The sequence below is a fragment of the Centroberyx gerrardi genome, chromosome 17 (assembly GCF_048128805.1).
Source record: "Centroberyx gerrardi isolate f3 chromosome 17, fCenGer3.hap1.cur.20231027, whole genome shotgun sequence".
In the NCBI taxonomy this organism is placed as follows: Eukaryota; Metazoa; Chordata; class Actinopteri; order Beryciformes; family Berycidae; genus Centroberyx; species Centroberyx gerrardi.
This window is the reverse complement of record NC_136013.1, coordinates 4,454,127-4,477,549: the sequence shown is the minus strand read 5'-3', so window position 1 is coordinate 4,477,549 and position 23,423 is coordinate 4,454,127. Positions and strand designations below refer to the sequence as shown.

Genomic DNA, 23,423 nt, shown 5'->3' with positions numbered 1-23,423 from the left:
TCCCTCGCAGAGTCAAGTCAAGTCAGATCTATTTATAAAGTGCTTTTAACAACCAGGTTTGTCACAAAGTGCTTCATAGAGGAAGAAAGGGCATAAATACAGAACAGAAAAGATAAAAACAAAATGAACAGGCACATCACAAAGGGGATGAAGGGACGGAGGGGTGAAGAGACGGAGGGATGGAGGGAGATGGGGGTACATGGTGACATCAGCTAACGACACCCCCTGTGTATCTGTGGGTCACAGGCAGAATAGGGGATTCTTTACCTTAGCTAGTGTGCAGATCAGCTGTGTGTACAGTAAGGGTGTGAGTAACTATATTTACTTATTTAAAGTCAGTCATTTCTAAAGTACAAATTTTGTGGCTCTCCATAAGCCACAGAAACTGGACCACAGTAAATTGGCAAATTACTACACTACCCACAAGCTTGAGCGAGTTCCCACAAATTGGAGAGGTTGCTGTTACCATGGAGACGTTACCTGCTCCAAAGTTGCTTTTACTTCTCCATAGCGAGAGTGTGTCCAACAGCGCCGACCTGCTGGTTGGAGTACCGTAAAGCAACCCAAAATAGAGCATGGGAAATTATCACTGAAAACTGTTTAGTTTAGTTTATTCAACAAAGACAAGAAGCAGGATTATCTTACAGCTTATTAGTCAAGGATAACACAATAAAGTCACAGACTTATTTCCATTGTGGTCCTTGATTTGTGGTTCTAAATCATGTTTAACAGCACCAAATTATTATTTTCCCATTCTGGCAGCTTTGGCACTCTGCAAATACACTGCAAAAATTCTCTATGCAGGAAAAACCCTGTTGATAATATCGCTTGCAATGCTATATGGGATGAGTACTTCATTCCCTCTTTAAAAAACGGTACATCTTGTACCATAGCCTTTTTTCATTTATTATATATATATTTTTACTGAATCTATTGTTATAAGCTTGTGATTCATCTTGTAGCTGGCTGGTTTGGGTAAAAGCTTCAAACTCTTTACATCAGGATTTTCTGAAAATGTACCAAAAAAGATGTAATAACGTTTCATCAAATGAATTACAAAAGGTCCATTCAGGTTGTATATTTGATATTTGAGCTTGTGTAAGGCTCGACTACTTTTTACAGGTAAAAGAGACTCCAATGACTTTGTGAATGACTATGAAGTGTCTGGGTTTTGTTCCAGCAAATGTTATTAAAAAGGCTATTCCAGTAAAAGATAACGGCTGGAGTGGTAGTCAGGTGAGGAGAGCGGGTAGGAGGGCGGGTCGGAGAGGGGGGAGGGGGGGTTACGGTGACATCACCCAGCAATAGCCCCTATAGTACACTTGCTGTGACTCACAGGCAGGACAGGGGGGGGGGGATGAAGAGACAGCGGGACGGACGGACAGAAGAACAAAAGTGGTTCTCTCTGTGCCGTGCCGTCCCGTCCCGGCGCTACCGACACTGCTGCCTCAGCCCCGCGTGTCACTCTGAGCGTCAACTTGATTAATGAGGCTCCGGCTCCCGTGAGTCCCTCTCACAGGGACAGCGCAGATCAATACGCCGCTCAACACCCCCCTTCACTCCCACTGTAGGGCCGCTTGCAGGAGTCAAATGATTGAAACGTTCAAACAATGGTTCTGTGTGCTATTGCATCGACTCAGAAGTGCCTTGAAACAGTCCGAAGTTTGATGTAGCGGTTGATAATAATCTGCATCTCAAGAGAAAACCGTCGTGCGCTGCGGCTTGTTTGTTATGAAACACAGTACAGTATGAGATCGCATGCTTTTAAGCTGAAGTGTCCTCCCTGTACGAGTTACTCAAGCATGTGTCGGTGTGTGATTTTGTCCCTTTACTGTCTCGGTGGATCTCTCTAATGACCTTTTTGTTTCCCTGTTATTTATATTGATACCCCCCGTAAAGGTAAACCGTTGAAGGTCTCGCCGGGGTTTTAATTGCTTTGCTTTGGCAGGGGCACAAGTCTGTCTCCTGCCCAGATTTGGGAGCAGTCGGGGTCGATGGCTCATAGTCGATATTGCTTTGTGTCAAGGAGAGAATGGGGGGGGGTAGACAATGTCGGTATTTACGAGCCCGTATTGGAAAAGGATTTTAAACGGCGGGATGATTGTTGATATTGGACATCCGTGCATTCTAAATGGGGGCAATTTGATTCCTGCAATTTCAGGGACAGAAAAGTGATGCCAGTTGACTTCCTGCGTCTCGCTGCAGGCTGCGGCCGGTGGAATCTCCCCAGGCTTTTACCGAATGGCTTTTACTTTCAGAGTCGTCATTATAATGGCGTAGGGGTGAAAAAAATTAGGTTTCCGATCTGTGACTATAGCCGCGTGTTTGGGATCCTCATGAAACTCAAGCAGGCTGAAAATTCATCCCTTCTAGAAATATCAGCTCTAATTTTTATTTCTTTTCCCATCTTTTCCCATGATCAATCTGTGATCGCAGGAATATTATGAAGGCACTATTGCTCTGGTCCTTGCACTGTTTACAATTGGTTGCTTTAAATTCTGGTCATGTAGGAATTGAAGTATATTCTACTGTTGAAGTCACTGTAAGTTGCTGGAAATAGAAAACATCCTCGTTCGGGTAAAGCTCCCCAAACTTTACTGCATCATTTCATCATCATGAACATCATTTCATCCCAACCGCATGAACTGTAAGTGTTCATGCGATTTGTTTCAATAGAGAGAGAAGAAATAGACCCTACACGCTTTACTGTGGTCCCGCCGTGTATAAATTCATTAACACCCTGGAAGTGACATATCGACAAGTGGCGCTTTAGGTGTTGGAGTGGGAGTGCGGTTCGGTGCGCCGGCTCCGCTTCTTCATATTGTTTCATTATTTCCTGCACCTGTTACTGGGGATTGGGATGTGTGAGTGTTTGTTCTTTTTGTTGTCACCGGAGAAATAAAACTTGTTGTTTACTAAGAATAGTAGAATAATATAACTAGAGGGTATACTTAATAACAGCCTTGTTTCCGCATATAGATATAGCCGTTTTAGAAGTCACACCTTTTTGCTGCAAACTTGCCGCTCTACTGCTGTGAAGGAAATGTGTGGATGTGTTTGTTTGCTTTTTAGATGTCAGACGGCACATAATAATAATTGTAATAACTTTATTTGTAAAACGCTATTTATAACCCTTTACAAGGCGCTTTAGCAATCAAATTAAAGCAAATGTCATACTCATAAAACAAATGAAAACAAGTGAAACAAGAAGGCACCGCAAGATAAAAGGATACGAATAGAGGGTAAAAGCAATTTATTCATTCACTCTGCGATTAACTGTCTCTAATTGTACGTCACTTAACAATGAACATTACCTAAGGTCTTTTGAAAGTCTTGAGGATAATATGAAGAAATAAGACATGAATCTAGAACATCCTGGTCTACTTTTGCCTACATAAAAATGCAAAAAAGTTAATTTGAAATGCCTCTCTCTATTACATTTGGCACAGGCAGTTGCTGCTAAACAAAGTGGTAGTGACAGAGTGTCCCCGGAGGCGAGAAGTACACATACCCAATCATCTGGAATGGTAGCCGCTCTGACAGAGACACCGAGGCACAGACCGAAGCTGAAATTCCCCAATCATGTCAATATTTTAGTACCCAATTTATAATTATCCCCACTACCTTATACCATTCCATCACAGTGCAGCTCATCCTTATTACCAGCATGTTACATCATATATAAGGCTGTATGGGTCGAGGTCATATGTCAGTTTAAGTGCTGCGGACACATGCACATGCACAACACACACACACACACACACACACACACACACACCTTTCAGCCCCCCCCACACTCTGTGACCACAGAATTCTTCTTTTGCCCGCCAACATCAAAGTTACATATCCCTGAATTATATAATCCTTTTCCTTGCCCATGGGAGTCTTTTGAATAAGCCTATGGCAAGGCCTCATAGTAAAAAATATTAACTTTCAACTTTATTCGGGTCAACGGTACACTACATCCCTTTTTTGGGCAAACAAAAAAATAAATAAATAACCATGCTGGAGTGCATTTAAGAGCTTATTTCTGAAAAGTCTTTTGGGAGTATTTTATCAGACTTCCCTAGTAACTCTTCTAAATTGAATGCATTAAATCGTGTTTTTTTCTTTTGAGCTAAAAATGCAAAAGGGCTTAATATCCTTAGCAGAAAAACAGCATTATGTGCAGTCGCAAAGCCTTTTGTCTCTTTTTTTTTCTGAAATAAAATGTTTTCCCAGTCCAGAGATAAAGCCTTCTGAAGTGGCTGGGGTTTGCTGCAGTGTGTGTGGAGAACTTGTGCAGAGCAGCGTCACAGAGTGCAGTTCAACATGTAAACACTCTTTATTTCCCCTTCATGATACAAACAAAACCAAAGTCTTACACAGTGGCTCACTTGGGCTTTGGTGTAGCAGGATCACGGCTCCCAGGGTTTTTCTCAGTATGCGTCCTTGTGCGTTCTTGTGTCCTCCATGACCCATTTGAGGTAATATCTAACAGCTGAAAATACTATTTTACAAACAGAAGAATGCTGAGGACGGAGGACGGATAAAGATCCCGGAAGTTTATTTTCCACCTGAAGAAGCATCGCATGGCGACTCGGTCCCAAAGATTCATAGCGAGTGCGATGCATCACATCGAAACAAGGTCACAGTGTAAAGCACAGAGATTGGTTGAATCAGCTGGTAAAATGAACATCTGTGTGCCTTAATTAATCATGCGATGTCAAGCGCACAGCCCATCTCAGACTGTAAAAATGCATTTTCTGCTCTTGCATTCATGAGAGCTTCGTTCTCTCCAAGACAACTTGGGAAAAACGTTCTCCACAAGAAAACAAGTATCCACTTCTCCACCTTCTGACATACAGAGGGGTCTATGTAGGAGAGGGTTACGAGGGTTCAAGTGTCTCTCTACCTCTCCACCTCGCAACCAATGCTTGACTCCACCCCCGATTCCCACAGGGACTTTGGTATTATGAGGTTCTAGTTTCTTCTGCTTTAGCACCATTTTGAATTTGCATGGTGATTCATGGGGACTGGACACCAGGCAAGTTCCAACTGACATTTTGCTCAAAAATGAGATATAATGTGTCTCTAAACAGGTTTTCATGTGTCAGACAGTTTTGAAAACGTTCATTTAAGTGGTTAAAACATACACATGCAAAACTAATATTTTTTTCACTGTAGAGAATGGGACTACTTGAAGGCTCGGTATCTCAAAACTACTCTGCATGCAGATGGAACTTCATAATTTCAAGCTCATGAATTGGTTCCACAAGGCATCTGCATATATAAACTAAGGCTGCATTCACAGTAGAACAGAAAATCTAATTTCTTTAACTCTTTGTGGCACCGTCTCTTGTGCCTTTGCGGTCTAAACCGGAGGAAATCAGATTCCATGAGGTTTTCCTCTGTTGAGACGGGGATGACGAGCAGATTTGGATCAGATTTGGATCAGATTTGGATCAGATTTGGATCAGATTTGGATCAGATTTGGATCAGATTTGGGCCTCAGAGAGTCAAAACCTAGCTTCCGTGTGGTTTCTCCTTCTTTACTCAGCCGTGAGAGGATCAGACCTGCGTCACAAAGACTTAAAATCAGATCTTGTGTTCTTGTGCAAATCCAACCTAAATTGTTTGTTTCATCACAGCGTTTCGCAGCTACTCTCAACCAACAAATAACAGGTGTTTTCTCTTTTACCATTTGTTCAGTTGTGCCCAATCTGTGCTGGATTTAGATAGTGTTTTGGTGAAAGTGTTCCTATCCTCTCCACCTTACTTGCTATGCAGCCGCCCACTCTGCACTCTCACATATGGAAACAACGTAAACACACACATACACACACGCTTGCATGCACATACGCTACCAGTCAAAAGTCTGGACACACCTGATTGAATGTTCTATGTTTTTCATTATCTTAAAGCCGTTTTGATCTAAAGGCTTCTGCTTAAATGCTTGAAATTTGTTTCTTAGACAAATATAAATAGTGAAGTTGAACCTGTGTGTGAATTTCTTTCCAAAGCCTTTGACTTTCCATCAAGGCAAAGGGCGGCTACTTTAAAGAATCTAAAATATAACATAGTTTTGATATGTTTAACGCTTTTTTGGTCGCTGCAGAATTCCATTTGTGTTATTTCATAGTTTTGATGTCTTTACTATTACTCTAAAATGTGGAAAATTGTAAAAAATAAAGAAAAATGTGGTGTGTTTTTTGACACATTCACAAAACATTATAAAGGACCGAAATTGGAACATATTTGGAAACATATTTAACTTTATAGCTTCTCCATCCGCAGGAACTGTACAACCTTCGTCTGGCAGGCTACTGTGCCTCGCTGTACCATCTATTCTCCTACCTGACATTATCATCAAAGACGGCCTGTCTGTGTAATCAAAAGCCAGATGGTAATCACTTGATTAAAAGTGCTTATGGGGTGAACAAAACACCACCTTGCGTCAAGTGGATCGATGACTCAACCAGATCCTGACGAACACCAAACGTCAGCGGTGCTGTCTCGCTCGAAATAACGTTTGAGCTGGAAGAGGTTGAGCCAGTCAGTTACAGTTTGAAGCCTTCACAGAAGCCCCGCCTTTATCCTTTATTGATACTGCAGACAATTCTCTCTCCAATGTTAGTAGAACCAAATTAGTAACACAAACTCTAGTATTTCTCAACAAGCTAGATGCCAAATCATTCAGCTTGACTTCCTACGGCTGAAATAAGAGCAAAACTCATCCTTTTCCAAGCAATTGCTGTTTGTGATGAAGTCAAAGTGCAGCAATATTTCAGCAAACATGCTGTAAAGAATATGACTTGCACTATACAGTGGCTATATCTGTAGCTAGGGACTGATTTTACTAATTGGCATCAGAATCAGAAACACATTATTCGCCATGTGCAATAAATGAACAAGAATTTATCTTGGTGACGTTAGTGATAGTGAACACTGGCCAACTACAGTCAAACTGACAACTTAGAAAAGTCCACAGTAACACAGTACAGTTATAATATAATGGAATGATAATACATATCACTCTACACATGAGCGTTATATTCCAAATTGCTATATATTGATATTGGAAAAAAAACATTACCTGAAGGTTTTTATCCAACAGATGATCCAGTCTCTTTAAAGTCGAGATGAAACGGCATTTCGAGAGTATCTAACTTCCGTATCGTGACGTATTTCCGAGTGAAACAGGAAAGACAGGCGGGACGTAACGTTGGGAGGAATTTGATTTGAACGTTGAAAAGTGGGCGTGTCATCACACCCGAAGACACACCGAAGTACCGTGCTGTTGCTAGCTAGCTAACTAATGAATCTTAGCCTGATCTTAGCTCTGTGCGCTAAAAGTTGAAGATTGATTGATGGGTGGATGTCATGATATTATTGGTTGAAATTGGTTGAGGCATGCTTACGTAAGCACACGGCATATTTTGTTTTACAGGAAGAAAACATGATTGAATTTTGATGTAAGAATACAAAGAATTTGATTTCTTTTCTTTTTTTTGGCATATATTGTTAAATAGGTGCACAATATGACCGGGGATGTGATCTAAAAGGGTTAAAAAGGCATTTTTCATTTCATCTCGACTTTAAGAGTGTTACAACTTTGTTAACCAATGGTTTAAGTTTTTCCGCAATCATTTAACAAGTACTACCGTAACTTCTAGTAGTTCTAGAGTAGATATCTCATTTTGTAACAAAACTCTTCATATGCACTCAGTGGCAGCAGCAATAAGGCTCTCTGCTCTGCCCTGCCTGGCTGCAGCATCAGTAGCAGAGCGCTGCGCCGCCTACACACTCACATCCATGCCAAGAGAGAACTCAACTTCCAATTCCTCTCCTGTGCTGTGTGTGTGTGTGTGTGTGTGTGTGTGTGTGTGTGGAGCGACTGTGGACCGGCGGTTCCCCATACCGCTGAACAGTTAGAGTACACCGCTCTGTCTAGGGGAGCTGTCACCGCGCCTGAGAGAGTTTCATCATTATTGGGTTCATGGGAGAGATTTTGTGACAAAACCTAAATGCTGCTTCAGTGGATTTCATTAGCGCTGGGTTACAATGGAGGGTTTCAGTGTCACGTGGGTCTAAATGCTGTTTCAGAGAGTTTCATTTGTAACCGTTTCAGTGGAGAGTTTCAGGGTGAGATCACGTTTACGGTTTGTTTTCTTTGGTCCGAACCGTAGTGGAAAAGTTTACTTCATCGCACTTTTGTATTTGGTTCGTTTAGGTTCACACTACCCAGCAAGTGAACCAGGGCTTGTAAAATTTGAATTAACTCCTCCAAACATGCTTGGTGTGAATGCAGCCTTAGTTTCATGTGGGTTAGCAGGGCGGCATAGTGAGTCCAGGTTCAAGCACCTGACCTCTGACCTCCATGCAGAGAGGGGCAAGAGAAATGAGAATTTCACTACGGTGATCAATGAAGTGTTACGTAATAGAAGATTTTTTATTAAAATAACTGCATTCGTATTGGTTTCAAAGGAGAGATTTTGTGTCATATAGTTTAAATGTTTCATAAAATTGCGTTAGTGTTGGTTCAGTGGAGAGTTTTAACGTCTGGCGGTCTAAATGCCATTTCAAAAGCTTTTCCACCCCTGCAAGAAAACATTTCTGGGGGAAATGCCGGTGTGGACGACTGGACGGAGGCTCTCAGCATTCCTGTGTTCGTATGAGTGAACATGAAGAAGCTTCTCTGTGTTCCCGAACCTGGCAATCTACAGTAGGCACTTCAAATTGCTTCTGACACAAAGAGAGCCTAGCCAGTCATTTGTGTCTGACTTGATCTATCTCTACAGGGTGGCAGTGTATTACTGTGTATCTGTGCATGTGCGTTTCAGTGTGTGTGTGTGTGTGTGTTTGTATGTGTGTATACAGTAGGGCATGGTACTAGCTGGGTCCAGGCTTGGATCAGGTCAGCTTGCCCCTGTCACTGTGTCCCTCTTCCTCATTAAAAAGACGCCTCTGGCTCTAAACTCATGACCAGAGAGCTAAACTGGGAAAGACCTCCTCCAAGTGACAAGGACCACATTAATACTGCGATGCGCTCTGCTCACTAGGCCACATTAGCCAGAGAACAGTGACGTTATAAACAACACCAGCAATGCCAGCAGAACGGAGGGGAGGGAAAAGGAGCGGCCGAAATTCAATTTCAAAGTCACTCTTGCGCATCGACATCAAACCCAGCACAAAGCCCAACCTTATTCCGTTGGGTGTAGCCAAGAGATCCAAAATGATAATGTGCTCATGCGGAATGATATTGCTGTGAATGTGTGCGAGAGCATAAGAAAGCAAGTGAGAGAGATAGGAGAGAGGAGCGAACCTGTCAATACACATTATCATTTCATCCCGATCTCACGGAGCATAATGCTCCCGCGTCTCAGATAAGGGGACGCCGAAAACCATCGGTGCATCTTCTAATCCGCTGCCTTACATAATGAAACATCAACTCACCTACTTGCTCATCACGGGTCATCTCCCAAGGAGTGTGCGACCACAGCGGTAACATCAAGGCCCCGTCTATTTTTATCTTTTGGACCGACGCCGTTAATTAGGATGCATCCACGATCAGTAATTAATGCGGAGTAGAGTCTTGGCCAGTGAGGGCATCTGCAGCAGAGAACAAAAATGATAACATAACTCGGTAATGACACCGCCGTCACGAAGCCTTGAAACCATGTCTCTGAACAAAGAGTTCCATTTGCCGGTTTCAAGGTTAGTTTTTCGCTCTCATTGAAAAGTTTTTTTCAGTCTAATTGTCTGCTGACCTGTGCCCCCCCAGGTTAAAACACACATTCGGAGAGCTCTCTGTAAAAGTTATAATTGTGTGTTGGCAACGCATTCACAGCCCGGGCGAGCAATCAGCGTGTCCTCGCTCTGTCACCTTATCTGTCACAGGCACACGTACAAGCAGACACACACACACACACACACACACACACATTACAGTACAGACAGGCAGTTACACACACCAGAAGTCACACCCTACAGAACAAGGACACGCACACAAGCAGACAAACACATACATTCACATTGTCAGATAGACACACACTCACTTATGTTCATGCATATGGCAGTTTGGAGTTTTAGTTCTGCAGACATTTCTTGGCTGCTCTGGAGGCAGAAATAATCTCATTGGTTGAGTTAAACCTCAGTGGGCGGAGCCAAGCAACCACGGATTTTCTGGATAAGTAACATTAGACTGAAGCCCAGTGAAAAAGATGAGGTAAGAGAGGAGGAAGCTAATATTATGAAGCCTAGCGCTCTGCTACTAACTGAAAAAATCCAATCTATCCATACTAAATTATCTAGGTAAGCTAGTTAGCTAGCTGCTGACCTTCCAACATCATGAATTTCATGGTCATGGATGAATAAAAAAGTCACTGCCATTTATATTTTTTGTTATATTTTATCCAGAGTTCCTTCTTTGCCATTCAAGTTTGCCAGTTAACTAACTTGCGCTCTGAAAAACTGATTATTTGGCTCCTCCCACTGAGGTTTAACTCAGCCAATGAGATTATTTCTCAGAGTATGTAGTGTAAATGCTTGTAGGACTAACACAGCTGACAAATGTGCAGTTGCATGCTTTGTGCTCACACACGTAGGCAAACACATAAAGATGCTGACAGAAAGACACACACATTCACAGTCACAGAATATCATTTTCAGCACACACACACAAGCACACATTCAATCTCGCACGCACACACACACACACACACACACACAGTGGATGAACACCCTGGGGAGGTGCAGTGGCCCTGGTGAGAGGGAACACGGCTACCTGGCTCCCCGCTCACCCTGCTGTCAGGAAGAGGTTCGGCTTCAGCAGAGAGCATGTTCAGAGCTGTTGAATCTCTGGAAGGTGAGAGAGAGTGTGTGTGTGTGTGTGTGTGTGTGTGTGTGTGTGTGTGTGTGTGTGTGTGTGTGTGTGTGTGTGTGTGTGTATGTATGCAGGAAAGAGAGACAGAGGAAGAGAGAAAAGAGAGAGAGTGTACTGTATCTTGGTATTGGTATGCGTACTGTACAAACAGTGCATACAGCAGGGAGAGAAACTGCTGTGTGCATTTTGGTATTTGTGAGTATCCATGTATGCATGTGTGTGTGTGTGAGAGAGAGAGAGAGAGAGAGAGAGATGAGAGAGAGAGAACAAACCCAACTGTTTCTGACAGATATTGCTACTTTATTCCAGCCTGAGTTTGTAGCGCTGTGTCTCTGAGGACAGAGAGAAAAGAACAGCAATGCAACAGAATAACATCATCATCATCATCAGAGTAATATGGCAAAACGCTTCGCCAGAAAACAGCCATATACCTCAGTAAAGTGTGCCAAAGGCTGGTAGTGACAGTCGTTACAGTATGTTCACATGGTGCAGTGTGCCTCCGCAGTATCTCCGCTTGGACATTCCCATCCAGATTCTGTATTTTTAGATTGCTGGTGAACCAAATCTGAACATCGATTTTGTATTTAGCCTGCCAGGATGTTAGCCATATTGGATTTTACATAATTGGCTGTCTCCGCTGTCAACCAACTGTAAAGCGATAAGAATTTATTACTTTGTATTGCTAACAGGCATGAAAAGACACCGCCAGCCGTGCTACACTAGTAAACTAGCTGTACTCTGCAAGTATCCGGATGACCTGTGTGTATCTGTGGTGCTTGTGCATCTCCTGTCTACATCCAATGAATCCCACAACGTCTTCTATGTGGCAGCGGTCCAGTAAATGCTGCAGTTACACTTGCCATTTTCAATGAGATTATTGGGATCTGATTCTAAAGATTGGATTTTATGAGATTAGATCGCCGTATGTCCACACTTGGCGTGAAAATGGCTGTTTTGTGTCTGCGTTACCTTTTTCCCGCACTCCCACTCCATCTCTTCACATCGATTGTGTGCACATTGTTGCTGGATTATGTTCAGACTGCATAAATGTTCCAATCACAATGCAATCCTGACCGCTTCCATATCTGGCCTTGAAGATGCCATACCAGTGTGAGCAAAATCATTCAGCTCCATCCAGCCCTGTCACTTGATGCGTCCAGGCGTGATCAGATGATAAAAGTCCCATTGAAACGATGAGTGTAAGCGCAGCCTATGTATTCTGCAGTAAACACTCATAGCAAGTGCACATTAGGCTGCTGACAATACCTTTTCCAACCTGAATGGGCATAAGGAGAGACTTGTAACAATGCCAGCCAGTTAGCTGTACCATGAGAATACCCAGATGGCTTACATGTATGTGCACAAAACCCTAGATATACTTATCACATTTCAAGCAAACACTGAATCTACAAAACACTAGGGACACTTAATCTTTTCAGGAAGTGAATCCAGGTAAAAGCCATTATCTCTTATTGATTTCCCTTATTAAAGGATAAGGCTGGTGTTTGTTAATGCATTTCTTACTGTCAACAAATCCTATGAAAATAACAAAATCAGCAATGATTTTGCTTTGCCAACAAGTCTCGTCCATGTAGCCGGCGCCCAATGAAGCCATGTCCCAGCAGCCATAGAACTCCATTGTATTAAAAAACTATTTAAAAACACATCACAGAGCCATGCCGTTGCTCTGGCAGCATATTTCATCATTACGATGCACCGGGCTGGCCGACTTTTTCCTCAAACAACTTAATATGCCGACCATAAACATGTTTTCCATCTCAGGAAAGTAGTTCCGTAGCACCGAAAATAGTCCCCGGTGTAATGAAGAATTTGTTCCCATTTGAATTTGATTTGGTAATAACTACAACAGCCTGACTTTTCATGATAACAGTTGGCGATTTTTAAAATTGAAACTATGTCTTTGTGAGCTGTATTTAAAGGTTTTTAGCTTACAATTGGAGCCAATGACTTCCGGTTTGAAGGCTAAAAACGGTACATGGGAAGTCGGAAAGTAATGGGAGTAGAGAAAACGCATTGTTGATTTTGTTATTTTCACAGGATTTGTTGACGGTAAGAAATGCATTAAAAAACACCAGCATTATCCTTTAAATATTGAGTAAAAAAAAAAATTTGAGTATAGCTATCTCAAAGGAGGAGATGTGGATAAAGAGAAGCAGACGAGTTAGAGGAGAGTTTTTAAGCTTTCAGACAGTTGAGATGTGGATTGTGCAAAAGGGACTGCAACTCAAAAGCAACAAGACGTCTCTAATATTGTGTACATTCAGTGTAGATACAGTGCACTATTATGTGCCTATGGTTATGTTATGTTATTTTAGACTCATACAATATTTAGTATTTCTCATCCGGAGACTTCCAATGAGTGCAACAGTAGAATAAGCTTCAATTCCTACTGTAGATCACGGACATTACAAGCAATCAATAGTAAGGGGTGAAAGGGTCAAACCCACAGCGCTGAAACAAGAGTTAGGATTTGAAGGGTCAGAACCACAGCGACCAGACAGTAGATAAAAGTAATAGCCCTATTTCCCCCAGATTGTTCTTTAACTGAGAAAATTGGCAACAATTACATCTGGACTGACATTGTGCTCTTTGATCAAGCCCCTGGATTTACTGGCAAAAGCAGCAATTCAAGAAAATATCCTCTCCCTAGTCTCTCGCCTCCTGACAGAGCATTGTACTCTCAAACACTAACATTTCCAGCGTGTCTTTACCAACATTGTGGCCTTCAGTGGCGTCTAAATCCCATATTTGTCCCAATCTGTCTCAACATTGTCAGACGAGGGAGGGGAACACCTGTTCTGAGCGTCACATTAATGAAACTAAAGAAGGGAAGAGCATAATGAGAGCCGGGGATAATAGGATGTGTTGCTGACAGCCAGTTGTTGTGCGGTCAGGATCACTGTCATCTCGTTGGACTCCCTCGCCGTGCGTCTTGGCACGGCGCGGCCGGGTGCAGCTGGCGGGGCGGACCTGGTTCAACACGCAGCCGTCTCTGCCCTCTGATGGGCTGCGAGACCGGGCTGCGGGACAGACGAGGCGTTCAGGGCCCGCTGGAGCTCACTTATGACAATGTGCTTGGATTTATTCTTCAGCGCACATAGTGATAGAGAGTTGAGTGTACAGTGGATTTGCATGAATAAATAAATCATGGTTGAAATTAGCGTTAGACAGATACATTGTTTGCTGATATATTGATTGCTGATGTATTGTCTTTTTATTAAGTATCAGATATCAGCCAGTCATGTCGTCTACTTCTGATATGATGAAGGTTCCTCCTGACCACAGCTACAGAAAAATAGTCTGCAAAACATGCAATAACATTCATTTTATTGTGCCAATATTCTGTATCTTTAAGATGGACCATTTTCATGCCAACATATTGAAGGATTCTTTGTTTCCCCCAGAACTGTATTCTTGGCAAGATGGAAAAGTCTCTGAAACAGCATTTAGACCATCATGGGACACTAAAACACTTAACAGTTAAGTAACACTTAAACCCAGACTGATTAAATTCTTTTGGTGTCAGCAGCTCTTTACTGTAGGGCAGGGAAACCCCAACTCTGGATACATTACTGCCTTTAAATAAAGAATTAATTCACAAAAGTATTATTGAACACTTACATGAATAAATAAAATGTGCAAAGAAAATAAAATGTCACTAGAAGTTTTCCAGACTTTATGTCGCTGTGGTCAGGGAGGGACCTGTCTGTCTGTTGTTGATTTGTTGTTGTTGTGATTCTCTTTAAGGTTGTGTTTTATGTGTTTTTATGAGACCTCACCAAATATAATTTTCTGTCATGGGATGGACAATAAAGTTTTCTGAATCTGAATCTCCATCATATTGGCAGTGGACAATATGACTGGCTGATATCTGATATTTAATAAAAGGCCAATACCAGCTAAAATATGTATTGGTCTAACCCTACTCACACAAAATATACATGTACTCATGATACTGTAAGGTGCCTTGGATAAAAATGTTCATCAAATGACAAATGTCTTGTTACTCTACTTCTGTGCAATACTGTTACACTCTCATATAACGCCTCTTCTAAGAAAGTTATGTGTATTCATGACCATAATATCCAATTTAGACTTTTGAGAGCTACTATTGAAGTCTTAAGCCTTTTTTCATTTTTAGCTCTTTTTTTCTTTTCATTTATTAATACAAAAATTCATTCCACCATCATTCATACCACTGAGCCACTCAGTCCAAAATCAATTTATTATTGTCAGGCAAAAAATAAAAACGCATCTGCAAAAAGTACGCTTTCCAGTGAAGAAGTTGGCTTATTCTCTCATTGGCACAATGGGGTTTTGAAATTGTACAAATAGGTTTTTAAGAGATCTCAAGGGCCCAACGGTCATGAAACTCACTGAAGATATACATGACCACACACACTTTCAATTCAAGTAAGACAATGAAAAACGGCCAAATTGCAGTTGCGTGGTTTCCCTGCTACAGCTGCGGAATAGTATTGACTTTCCAAGGAATGGATTAGTCATTGAGGGAGCCGGGGAGGAAATTAGTATTCTGCGTCACGGGTGGAGTGGCCTCTTGGTTCTCCTCTAAATTTCATCATGTTTTGCTGAATCAATGATAAAGAACAAAAGGACCCCATCACAGCGTATTTGGAGAACCAATTATTGTCCAAAGAAGTCTTGCTGCAAACTAAAGTTATGATAAATTGTCTCTATAGTTTTTCACTTGAAGTGATTGTGTGTGTCTGTGTGTAAGTGGTTTGTGTATGTGAATGTGGTAGCATGATTGTACAAGTCCGTGTGTGTGTGTGTGTGTGTGGTTGTGTCTGCGTGCATGCATGAGCATCTGTGTGTCTGGCATTCATGTGTGTGTGTGTGTGTGTGTGCAGTTGTGTGAAGAATATTGCTGTTTTGTCTTGGCAAGGGGAGGAGAGAGGGCATTATTAGTAGTTGCGAAAACAGAGACAACAGAACAGAAGAAATCCCAGTAGACACTACAAGTCATCTTGGTTAAAAAGTGTTTGGGGAGGCACAGTTAACTAATAGGGAACTATGATATAACAAAAGCACCATCCCTTGATAGCGCTGTCAAAGATTTACCAAAACAAAACAAGAGCCTGTTATCTCTAATAGGATGCATCACACTGTCTCCAGCAAGACACTCGGCTATACAGCAACTGATGAATAGAAAGATGTTTTGTAAGTAAGATCTAGTCAAGAAAGCATCTTGATAAACATAAAAGTTGCAGACAAACAACAACATGTATATGAGCAGATATATAGTCGAAACTCAAAACAGAATTCACTTAAGTTACTCTTATGAGCTCAGATCTCGGTCAGCTCGATCAATATCTGTGAACTCAGAGTTGCAATTTAGAGTTGAGCCAAGAGTTGCTGCTGCATAAGACAGCTACTTCAAGACTCTGTGGACTCGAAGGATCTTGCTGAGCGTTAAACCCCCTAAGCTCCACTACAGCCATTAGCATCAAGCATTAGCCATCAGCCATCTTGGGAATACTTCCTTTAAAAACTTTGAAAGCTGCTCCACTGCCTGCATACGCATCCAATGGAAGTGTCAAAAAAGTTCAAAAATGAATGAGAAATAAACTTGATATTGGGTGTTTTCTGGGGGTATTGACTCATGCAAAAAAAAGAGTCAAACTTATTTGGGTTGCCATTTATTTTCAGTTTTTTTTTTTTAAGTGCTGAACACGCGCATCAGCCATCAAAAATTGCGTCCCGTCAATTTGTGAGCTCGGCCGCTTCCTTCGGACGTGATGCAACAGGAACGCAACGCGATCAGCGGAGCAGCTTTCATACATTTCAAAGGAAGCGTTCCCTCGATAGCTGATGGCTAATGGCACTGACTGATGCCCGGTGGCTGCAGCGGAGCCCGGGGTTTAGTTGGGAGGCAGAGAGACGTGAGGAGCCACCTGATGAGACGAGCGGATCCCGAGTCCTGTTAGCCTCCCCTGCATCTTGTCTCCTCTGCCTTCAGCCGGTGAAGTCTGGGGAGTGAGATGTCAGATTCTGAAGATTTATTTGCGCTAGTCGTTTTGTGTTTGTTAGTGAAAGGTACTGTTGTTAATCTCTCCCCATCGTCCCGGTTGTTGGTCTTTATTTGTGCTTTTACACCCAAGTGAAAGTTATTTCGTACCCGCAGCATCGTGGATACTTTCAACTCATGTCCCGCCTCACTGTCACTCAACTAGATCATTCTTCAGTTAATGGTCACTGGGCGAGTTCCACAGATTTGTCTTGGCTCTCGTTTTCAGCTTTGGGAGAGACTTGATCACAGGAGCATCATAGGACTAATATGTAAATTCAGTTTCACAGAAGATTTTTCCTGAAATATTTCTTTAATTTCAGAATCACCTACTCTTTGAACTCTACCAACAAAGGGAGAGAGGGAAGGAAAGAGAGGAAAAGAAAAACAGGGAGGAGGAGGAGGGCAGAGATATGAGGGAAGGAAAGAGAGGAAAAGAAAAACAGGGAGGAGGAGGAGGGCAGAGATATGAAGAAAGGAAGAGGGAGAGAGAGAACAAATCAGAGGGAAACAGAGGAAGAGGAAGAGAGAGAGAAAGCAGAGAGAGGGAGCTCAAACAGATTATTTACCTCAGTGGGATAAACAGGGAGGCACATAGGATGGAACGAATTTGAATGACAAGGCAACTGATTTCCCCTAATTGCTTTTGACTGTCTCTCTTTGAACTGCCGGTGCGCCGCGGCTCTGTTTCCAGGCTAACAGTTATCTGCCGCAATCTGGAGTGCTGCTTAATTTCTCAGACAAATATCAAACCTATCTCCACACTGGATTAGCTGCACTTTAATAAGATTTGCACTGCCGCTGTACACCAGGGGCTTTTTCTTTAGCCTTGAAGCCAAAGGATGCCAAACCTGGCTTTAAGGTTCCTCTCTGCCCCACCCTCCTTATCCGAGCACCCACCACCCCTCCACCCCTCCACACACACACACACACACACACCCTCCCAAATCTCATCACTGCTTAAACCCCTCTCTCTCCACCTGCAGTCCCAGAGACTTGCATAACAGAGGGAGATACACTGCAAAAAATACAATTCAAAACAATTTTTGAAATGTTGTTTTTCTTAAATCAAGTGGAGGGGGAAAAAAATGCCAAAGGCGTGAGATAATTTTACATGTTCCCAATGCAAATGAACTTGTTTTAACAGTTTTCCTGGAGCAAGTGAAGTATCTTGAAATAAGGCAGACCACTGTATTTTTTTTTTTTTTCACGAGAGTCCCACTTGATCCAAGAAAACTCTTGAGACGAGTTGATTTGCGTTGGAAACGAGAGACACTATCTCACCCCGCTGGTAGCTTTTTTTTTTTCTCCATTTGCTCTACATAAGGAAAATGACATTTTAAGACTCGATACTGGAGTAAGTGACGTGTTGAGAGGGACCTTTATTTTGTAGTGTTGGACCGAAGTGGCTCGCTAAGTGCCGCCTGTCAAGACCTCGACATAGATGAGCTCTGCACTGGAGTGGCAGATGTTTTCTCTCAATAGCGTCCACAAACAGCCCAAACCCACGGCAACAAGCTCCTTGCCTCACTGTCTGTCTAGACTGTTATTGACAGCTTGGAGCTAGATTACTTGACTCCACTGGAAGGGTGAGAAGTCTCCTGCTGCACAAGTCAGTTTAACCCTCGCTTCACAAATGGGCATCAGCGAGGGATGTTGACTTGCATCAGATATGTTGTACCCTTTTCCATTTATCTGATCGTGTATTGAGTGTCACATAACCCAGGGAGAGGCAATGTAACACTAGACTAGAAATTCCAATGCGATTCAAATGAAGACGTAGACTTCTGACAGGGAATAACAGTTTTGTCAATCTGCCGGTAGAAAATCAGTGTGCATCATGCCTTTATTGGGCTCACGCTTTCGCTCCTTATCATTTGATTGAGCTGTGATGGGATGAAATTTGATTAAGTCGTTCAACGGAACCTCTCTAATCGCTAAACTAACTCGCTGCACAGAAAGAAAGTCTCGCCAACTACTCACTGACTCACTGAAATGCCTTTGGACATGTTTTCTGGGAATCTGTCATGCAGTGGATAACGAATTCCTCTCAATTGTTGAGAACTAATCTCTGTCAAGTTGCATAGTTTCAACTGCCTTCTAAAGTACCAAGGAAGCAATGAAGGATAGTGTCCTCAACACGACTAGACTCTGGAGTTTAGTTTTATTTATTTATAGCCCAATATCGAAAAGCATACCTCAAAGGGCTTCACAAAATAAAAACAATGGTCATTAAGTGCAGACAAATACAATAAAATGCACAATCAATTAAATAAGAAAATTAAACACAATAGAATGTATATACAATCAGAATGAATCAATACAAAAGGCAGTAACATCATATCAGTGGGTCATTATTGTATGACTAGGTAGACTTGGCCATACATTCAAGAAAACAAGTGCGTTTTAAACCTGCTTTTAAAAGATTCAGCATCTCTGATCAATACTGAGAGACTGTTCCACAACAGTTTGATTTTCAGCACATATTTATGTGTATCTTTGAACAATGTATATTTGTTTTTAACATTATATGTAACACTTGTATGCCAATAACAAATGTTGTGCCAGACACATTTACTGCCCATAAGGGAATTTAGCTTGCACACAATTAGTGTCACATAAGACAAGACAACAGTAAACATGTTGTGCCCCACAAATGATGCAAACCCCCCATGGGTCAGTCAGTAACAAATATGTCACCTTGTTTTGACTGCAGCTGTAGCAGTGTAGTGTTTAATGTAATTTTGTCAGATTCAGCGGTGCCACTTCCCAATCAGTGGTGTCTGACATATTGCATGTGACACCTGGATGAACCAATGAATGATGTAGCGCCTCCCTTAGGCCAATCACTGCAAATCTGAAAATACTAGAACACAGTGGTGAGATGCATCATTCCCACAACTTTCGTCAGTATCCGATCAGCGGCGTCTGAGATATTGAGTGAAAGACAGACTGTCAATGATTTTATTTCTGCCTCCAGAACAGCTTTGCCTCTGAGAAATGTTTTGTAGAACTGAAACTCCAATCTTCGAACGAACAAATGAACGATCCGTAGACTAGTCCCCCTCCCCTGATTTCACCACGGAGGACAAAAACACGACGCTAACCTTTGTGTGTGTTTGGCCTGCAGGCGTCCCACGTGTGGCTCTGTCTGCGGGTGGGAGGGACTGCCTGCGAGCCGGAGATACCTGCTCCAGCGACGACACCTGCAGCCCGCGGCTGCGCACCCTGCGGCAGTGCGTGGCGGGCGACGGCAGCGTGAAGCTGGGGCCCGGGGCGCGCAACCAGTGCGAGAACGCCATGACGGCGCTGCTGTCCACCCCTCTGCACGGCTGCCAGTGTAAACGAGGCATGAAGAAGGAAAAGAACTGCCTGAGTATCTACTGGAGTCTGCACCAGTCTGTGCTGCACGGTGAGACCAACAAATTGAATCTGGTGTTACATTTCCTCGTGCTAGGTGGGTGGGAGCGTGTACAGTATGTTATTGGGATTATCAAGTGGGAACCTCCCATTACACATGATTCGTTGAATTAGGCCCATAACGCCTCCAGAAGGCTCAACAGTAAATTCCAAGCTCAAAAGAATGGAGCGATTATTGTGTTAAAAATAGTTAAACTGTAGCTCTGATTCCTTTTGTTCCACCCACACAATTTTGCAGCTTTTGTCCTGATTCCAAATGCTTTGCACCTTAACTGTCATTGTAATTTCTCACATTAAACCTTATTCTTTGTGGTATATTTACATTTTGATTTTAGGCATTTCGCGTATACTTGCATCCAGAGCAACCTGAAATGAGTAGTAGAATGAATTTGTAGATTGACAGCATTGCAAGCATCCAATAGTAAGAAGTACAAAAGCTACAGTTTGTAGATAAAAAACCAGTAAAGCAAACAATAAAGCTCAGCTGCTTGTGTGCTGGTTCCAAGCGCTTTATATCTTTGCTATCACTGTAGTTTTACACATCAAACATCATTCTTCCCAGCATATTTTCAGCGCTGGCCATTGGCGAAATCCTTCTTGCTCTGCATCTGTCATGCAATAGCACTGCAGGATTTTCCAAACAATTATCCTTAAGGTTGGAGTGACAGTGTGCAACATACATTAATAAAGTGCAACAATTATGTAAAAAGTAGCACTTCATCTGTATATGTCTTTTAATTACAACTACATTTAGTCAATACCGTCTTGTAGTTTCTTTTACTATACATTCTTTCAATGTTTTTGGACACTGGAAGGACAAATTTGCAATTGCAACTGAATAAAAGTACAAAATGATCTTGTTTGGGATTCTGTAACAGCATAAAGTAACTCTTCTTCGTTTTCTGTGTTGGCAGGACTAAACCTGGTGGAGAACTACCCCTACGAACCAGAGGAGAGGGGCTCCGACTACGTCCGTCTGGCCTCCATCGCTGCAGGTGAATATGGCGAGCTGCCACTGCTGCAAGTGTTTCTCTGCATCTGCCTTCAACTATTTGGGGTGGGCAGGGAAAAGTTATTTAGCCAATCGAGAGCATCATTTTTTGCAAAACAAACTCGCTCGCTGTGGTACGTGTCGAAGACCGCAAATCGGGATGTTAGTCTGCGTGGATACGAGAGTGACTGAGTAGATGGGTGGATATAGAAAGTGTTTGATGAGCAGCACACCTCCCTTTGCTTCTGTCGTGCCTCTGAGCCTGTGGGCGAGCCTGAGGGCTGGTATGTGCTGCTGTTAGCCCCTGAGGCACAGATTAATTACCTATTTACTTTAATGCAGCTGGAAGCCTGAAAACTGAGAGGGGGGGGCAAAGAGAAAGACAGAGAGTTTGAGAGAGTAAGAGAGGCATAAAGATCAAACAGAGAAGGAGACGGAGAGAGAGAGAATGAAAGACTGAGTTGGGGAGAGAGAAAAAGTCAGAGGGTGAAAAGGGGAGAGAAACAGAGACAGAGGAAGAGAGAGAAGGAAAGGAGGGAGACAGCGAAAGAAAAAGGGAGCAAAAGAACTGGTTTGTTTACTAAAAACAAAAATATTTTTTGTTGTTGTTGAAGGTTTGGAAAAGAGAGAAGCTGCACACAAACGAGGCTTTTTTTTTTTTTTTTTTTCCTGTGGAGAGGACATAAAGTCAAGTATTTTGTTTTCTTCAGCGGCAATTATATTCTGGATGAGCCAAGATGAGATGGAGAGTCTGTGAAACTTAAATAATGGCTTAAATGAAGTGATTAGGATGGAAGCCATTCATGCATGGCATACAGTATAATGATAGCCTTACTACACAAAAGCCAGTTTGATGGAGTTTATAATGACAGCTCAAAGGGAGGATACTGCCCAATTTAATGATTCAAATATGTTTTCATGGCCGAGGGCGGCCCAGCCGGTATTCGTGAACATGAACAATGCTGCTCCAAAACTAGAGACCAGAGGAACAAAAGTCAAATTGAAGTTTTGTTCCATAATGAGATTTCCCTCATTTGAATATAATGACGCCTACTCAAAAAATATTTGCTGACATGAAGGTACACTAAAGCTTGTTTTGTATGAATATTAAAAGGTATTAGCTATTTTAAGCCCTACGCCTAGGAAATACTAATATTTTGAGAATTAAATAATCCGGATTTTTATATTATTGAGTAATGAATTGCATTTTTTTTAAATGGATATAGAGCCTTTTGTGGTATATTGTGACAGATTGATGTTCAGCTCTGAGCTGCTCTGGAGAGAATGAATGGGAAGCTCACTGTGGGTTTGTCTGAATTTTTTGCAATAAGCTTTATTTACCAGTACACAGGATCTGTTGTACTATCTCTTGCGATATTAAAGCTGCACTAGGCCGTTTCACACGTCGGCAGTCTCAAATGGCAGTGAGAGACAACAAATTAAAATTTAAGGATTTCAAGACCCAGAATCAATCAACCCAAAATCCTGTAATGTCACGTCAGTAAACTTCACACAGCTCGCTCATGTTTACCAGCCGGCCGGTCTGTGATGCTTTACACCAAAGAAACCAAAGAGACGAGAGAGGAGAAGATCTAACGTTGGTGAGTCCAGCTTTCAAGTGTCCATACCAAACACTAGAATTTAATTTGGGCAAACAGGGGACGCTCCTCTCTGTTGCACCCCCTCCTTTTGTTTTAGACAGGTGTATTTTTATCTAAAATCCTTGTGTAGTGCAGCTTTAAATGAGCACAGCCTTAAATTAGTTTGAGTGCCTGCGTAGAAACCTGGATGTTACAGGAAAGGGGGGAGGGGGGGGAGGGAGGATTTGTCATTGAGGTTGTCAAGTGGGCACCTCACATCAAGTTGTTGTCATGTCATTGAATTAGGCCCACAACATTTCCAGAAGGCTCAACAATAAACGCTGGCATCCCGGAACCGCCTCCGCTCTAACCAATCCTGACAATGAACAGACCTACACTCACCTACACAGGAGGCGCTGCGCACTAAACTGACACCGCACCTACACTTAGGCTTTCATGTTCGTGGATGTTCCCACGACATCTCAGCCAATCATTTCCAAACCCACCGTGAATCTCAAC

At 42.4% G+C, this 23,423-nt stretch overlaps 1 protein-coding gene across 1 annotated transcript in view; it reads left to right on the top strand.

Annotated features, from left to right (window-relative positions):
* gfra4a (GDNF family receptor alpha 4a) overlaps nt 1-23,423 on the top strand; it is a 48,712-nt gene that overhangs the window by 4,157 nt on the left and 21,132 nt on the right. The window contains exons 2-3 of the mRNA XM_078289625.1: nt 20,044-20,325; nt 21,248-21,328. Of these exons, the coding sequence (XP_078145751.1) occupies nt 20,044-20,325; nt 21,248-21,328 (363 nt within the window). The remainder of the gene's footprint in view (nt 1-20,043; nt 20,326-21,247; nt 21,329-23,423) is intronic.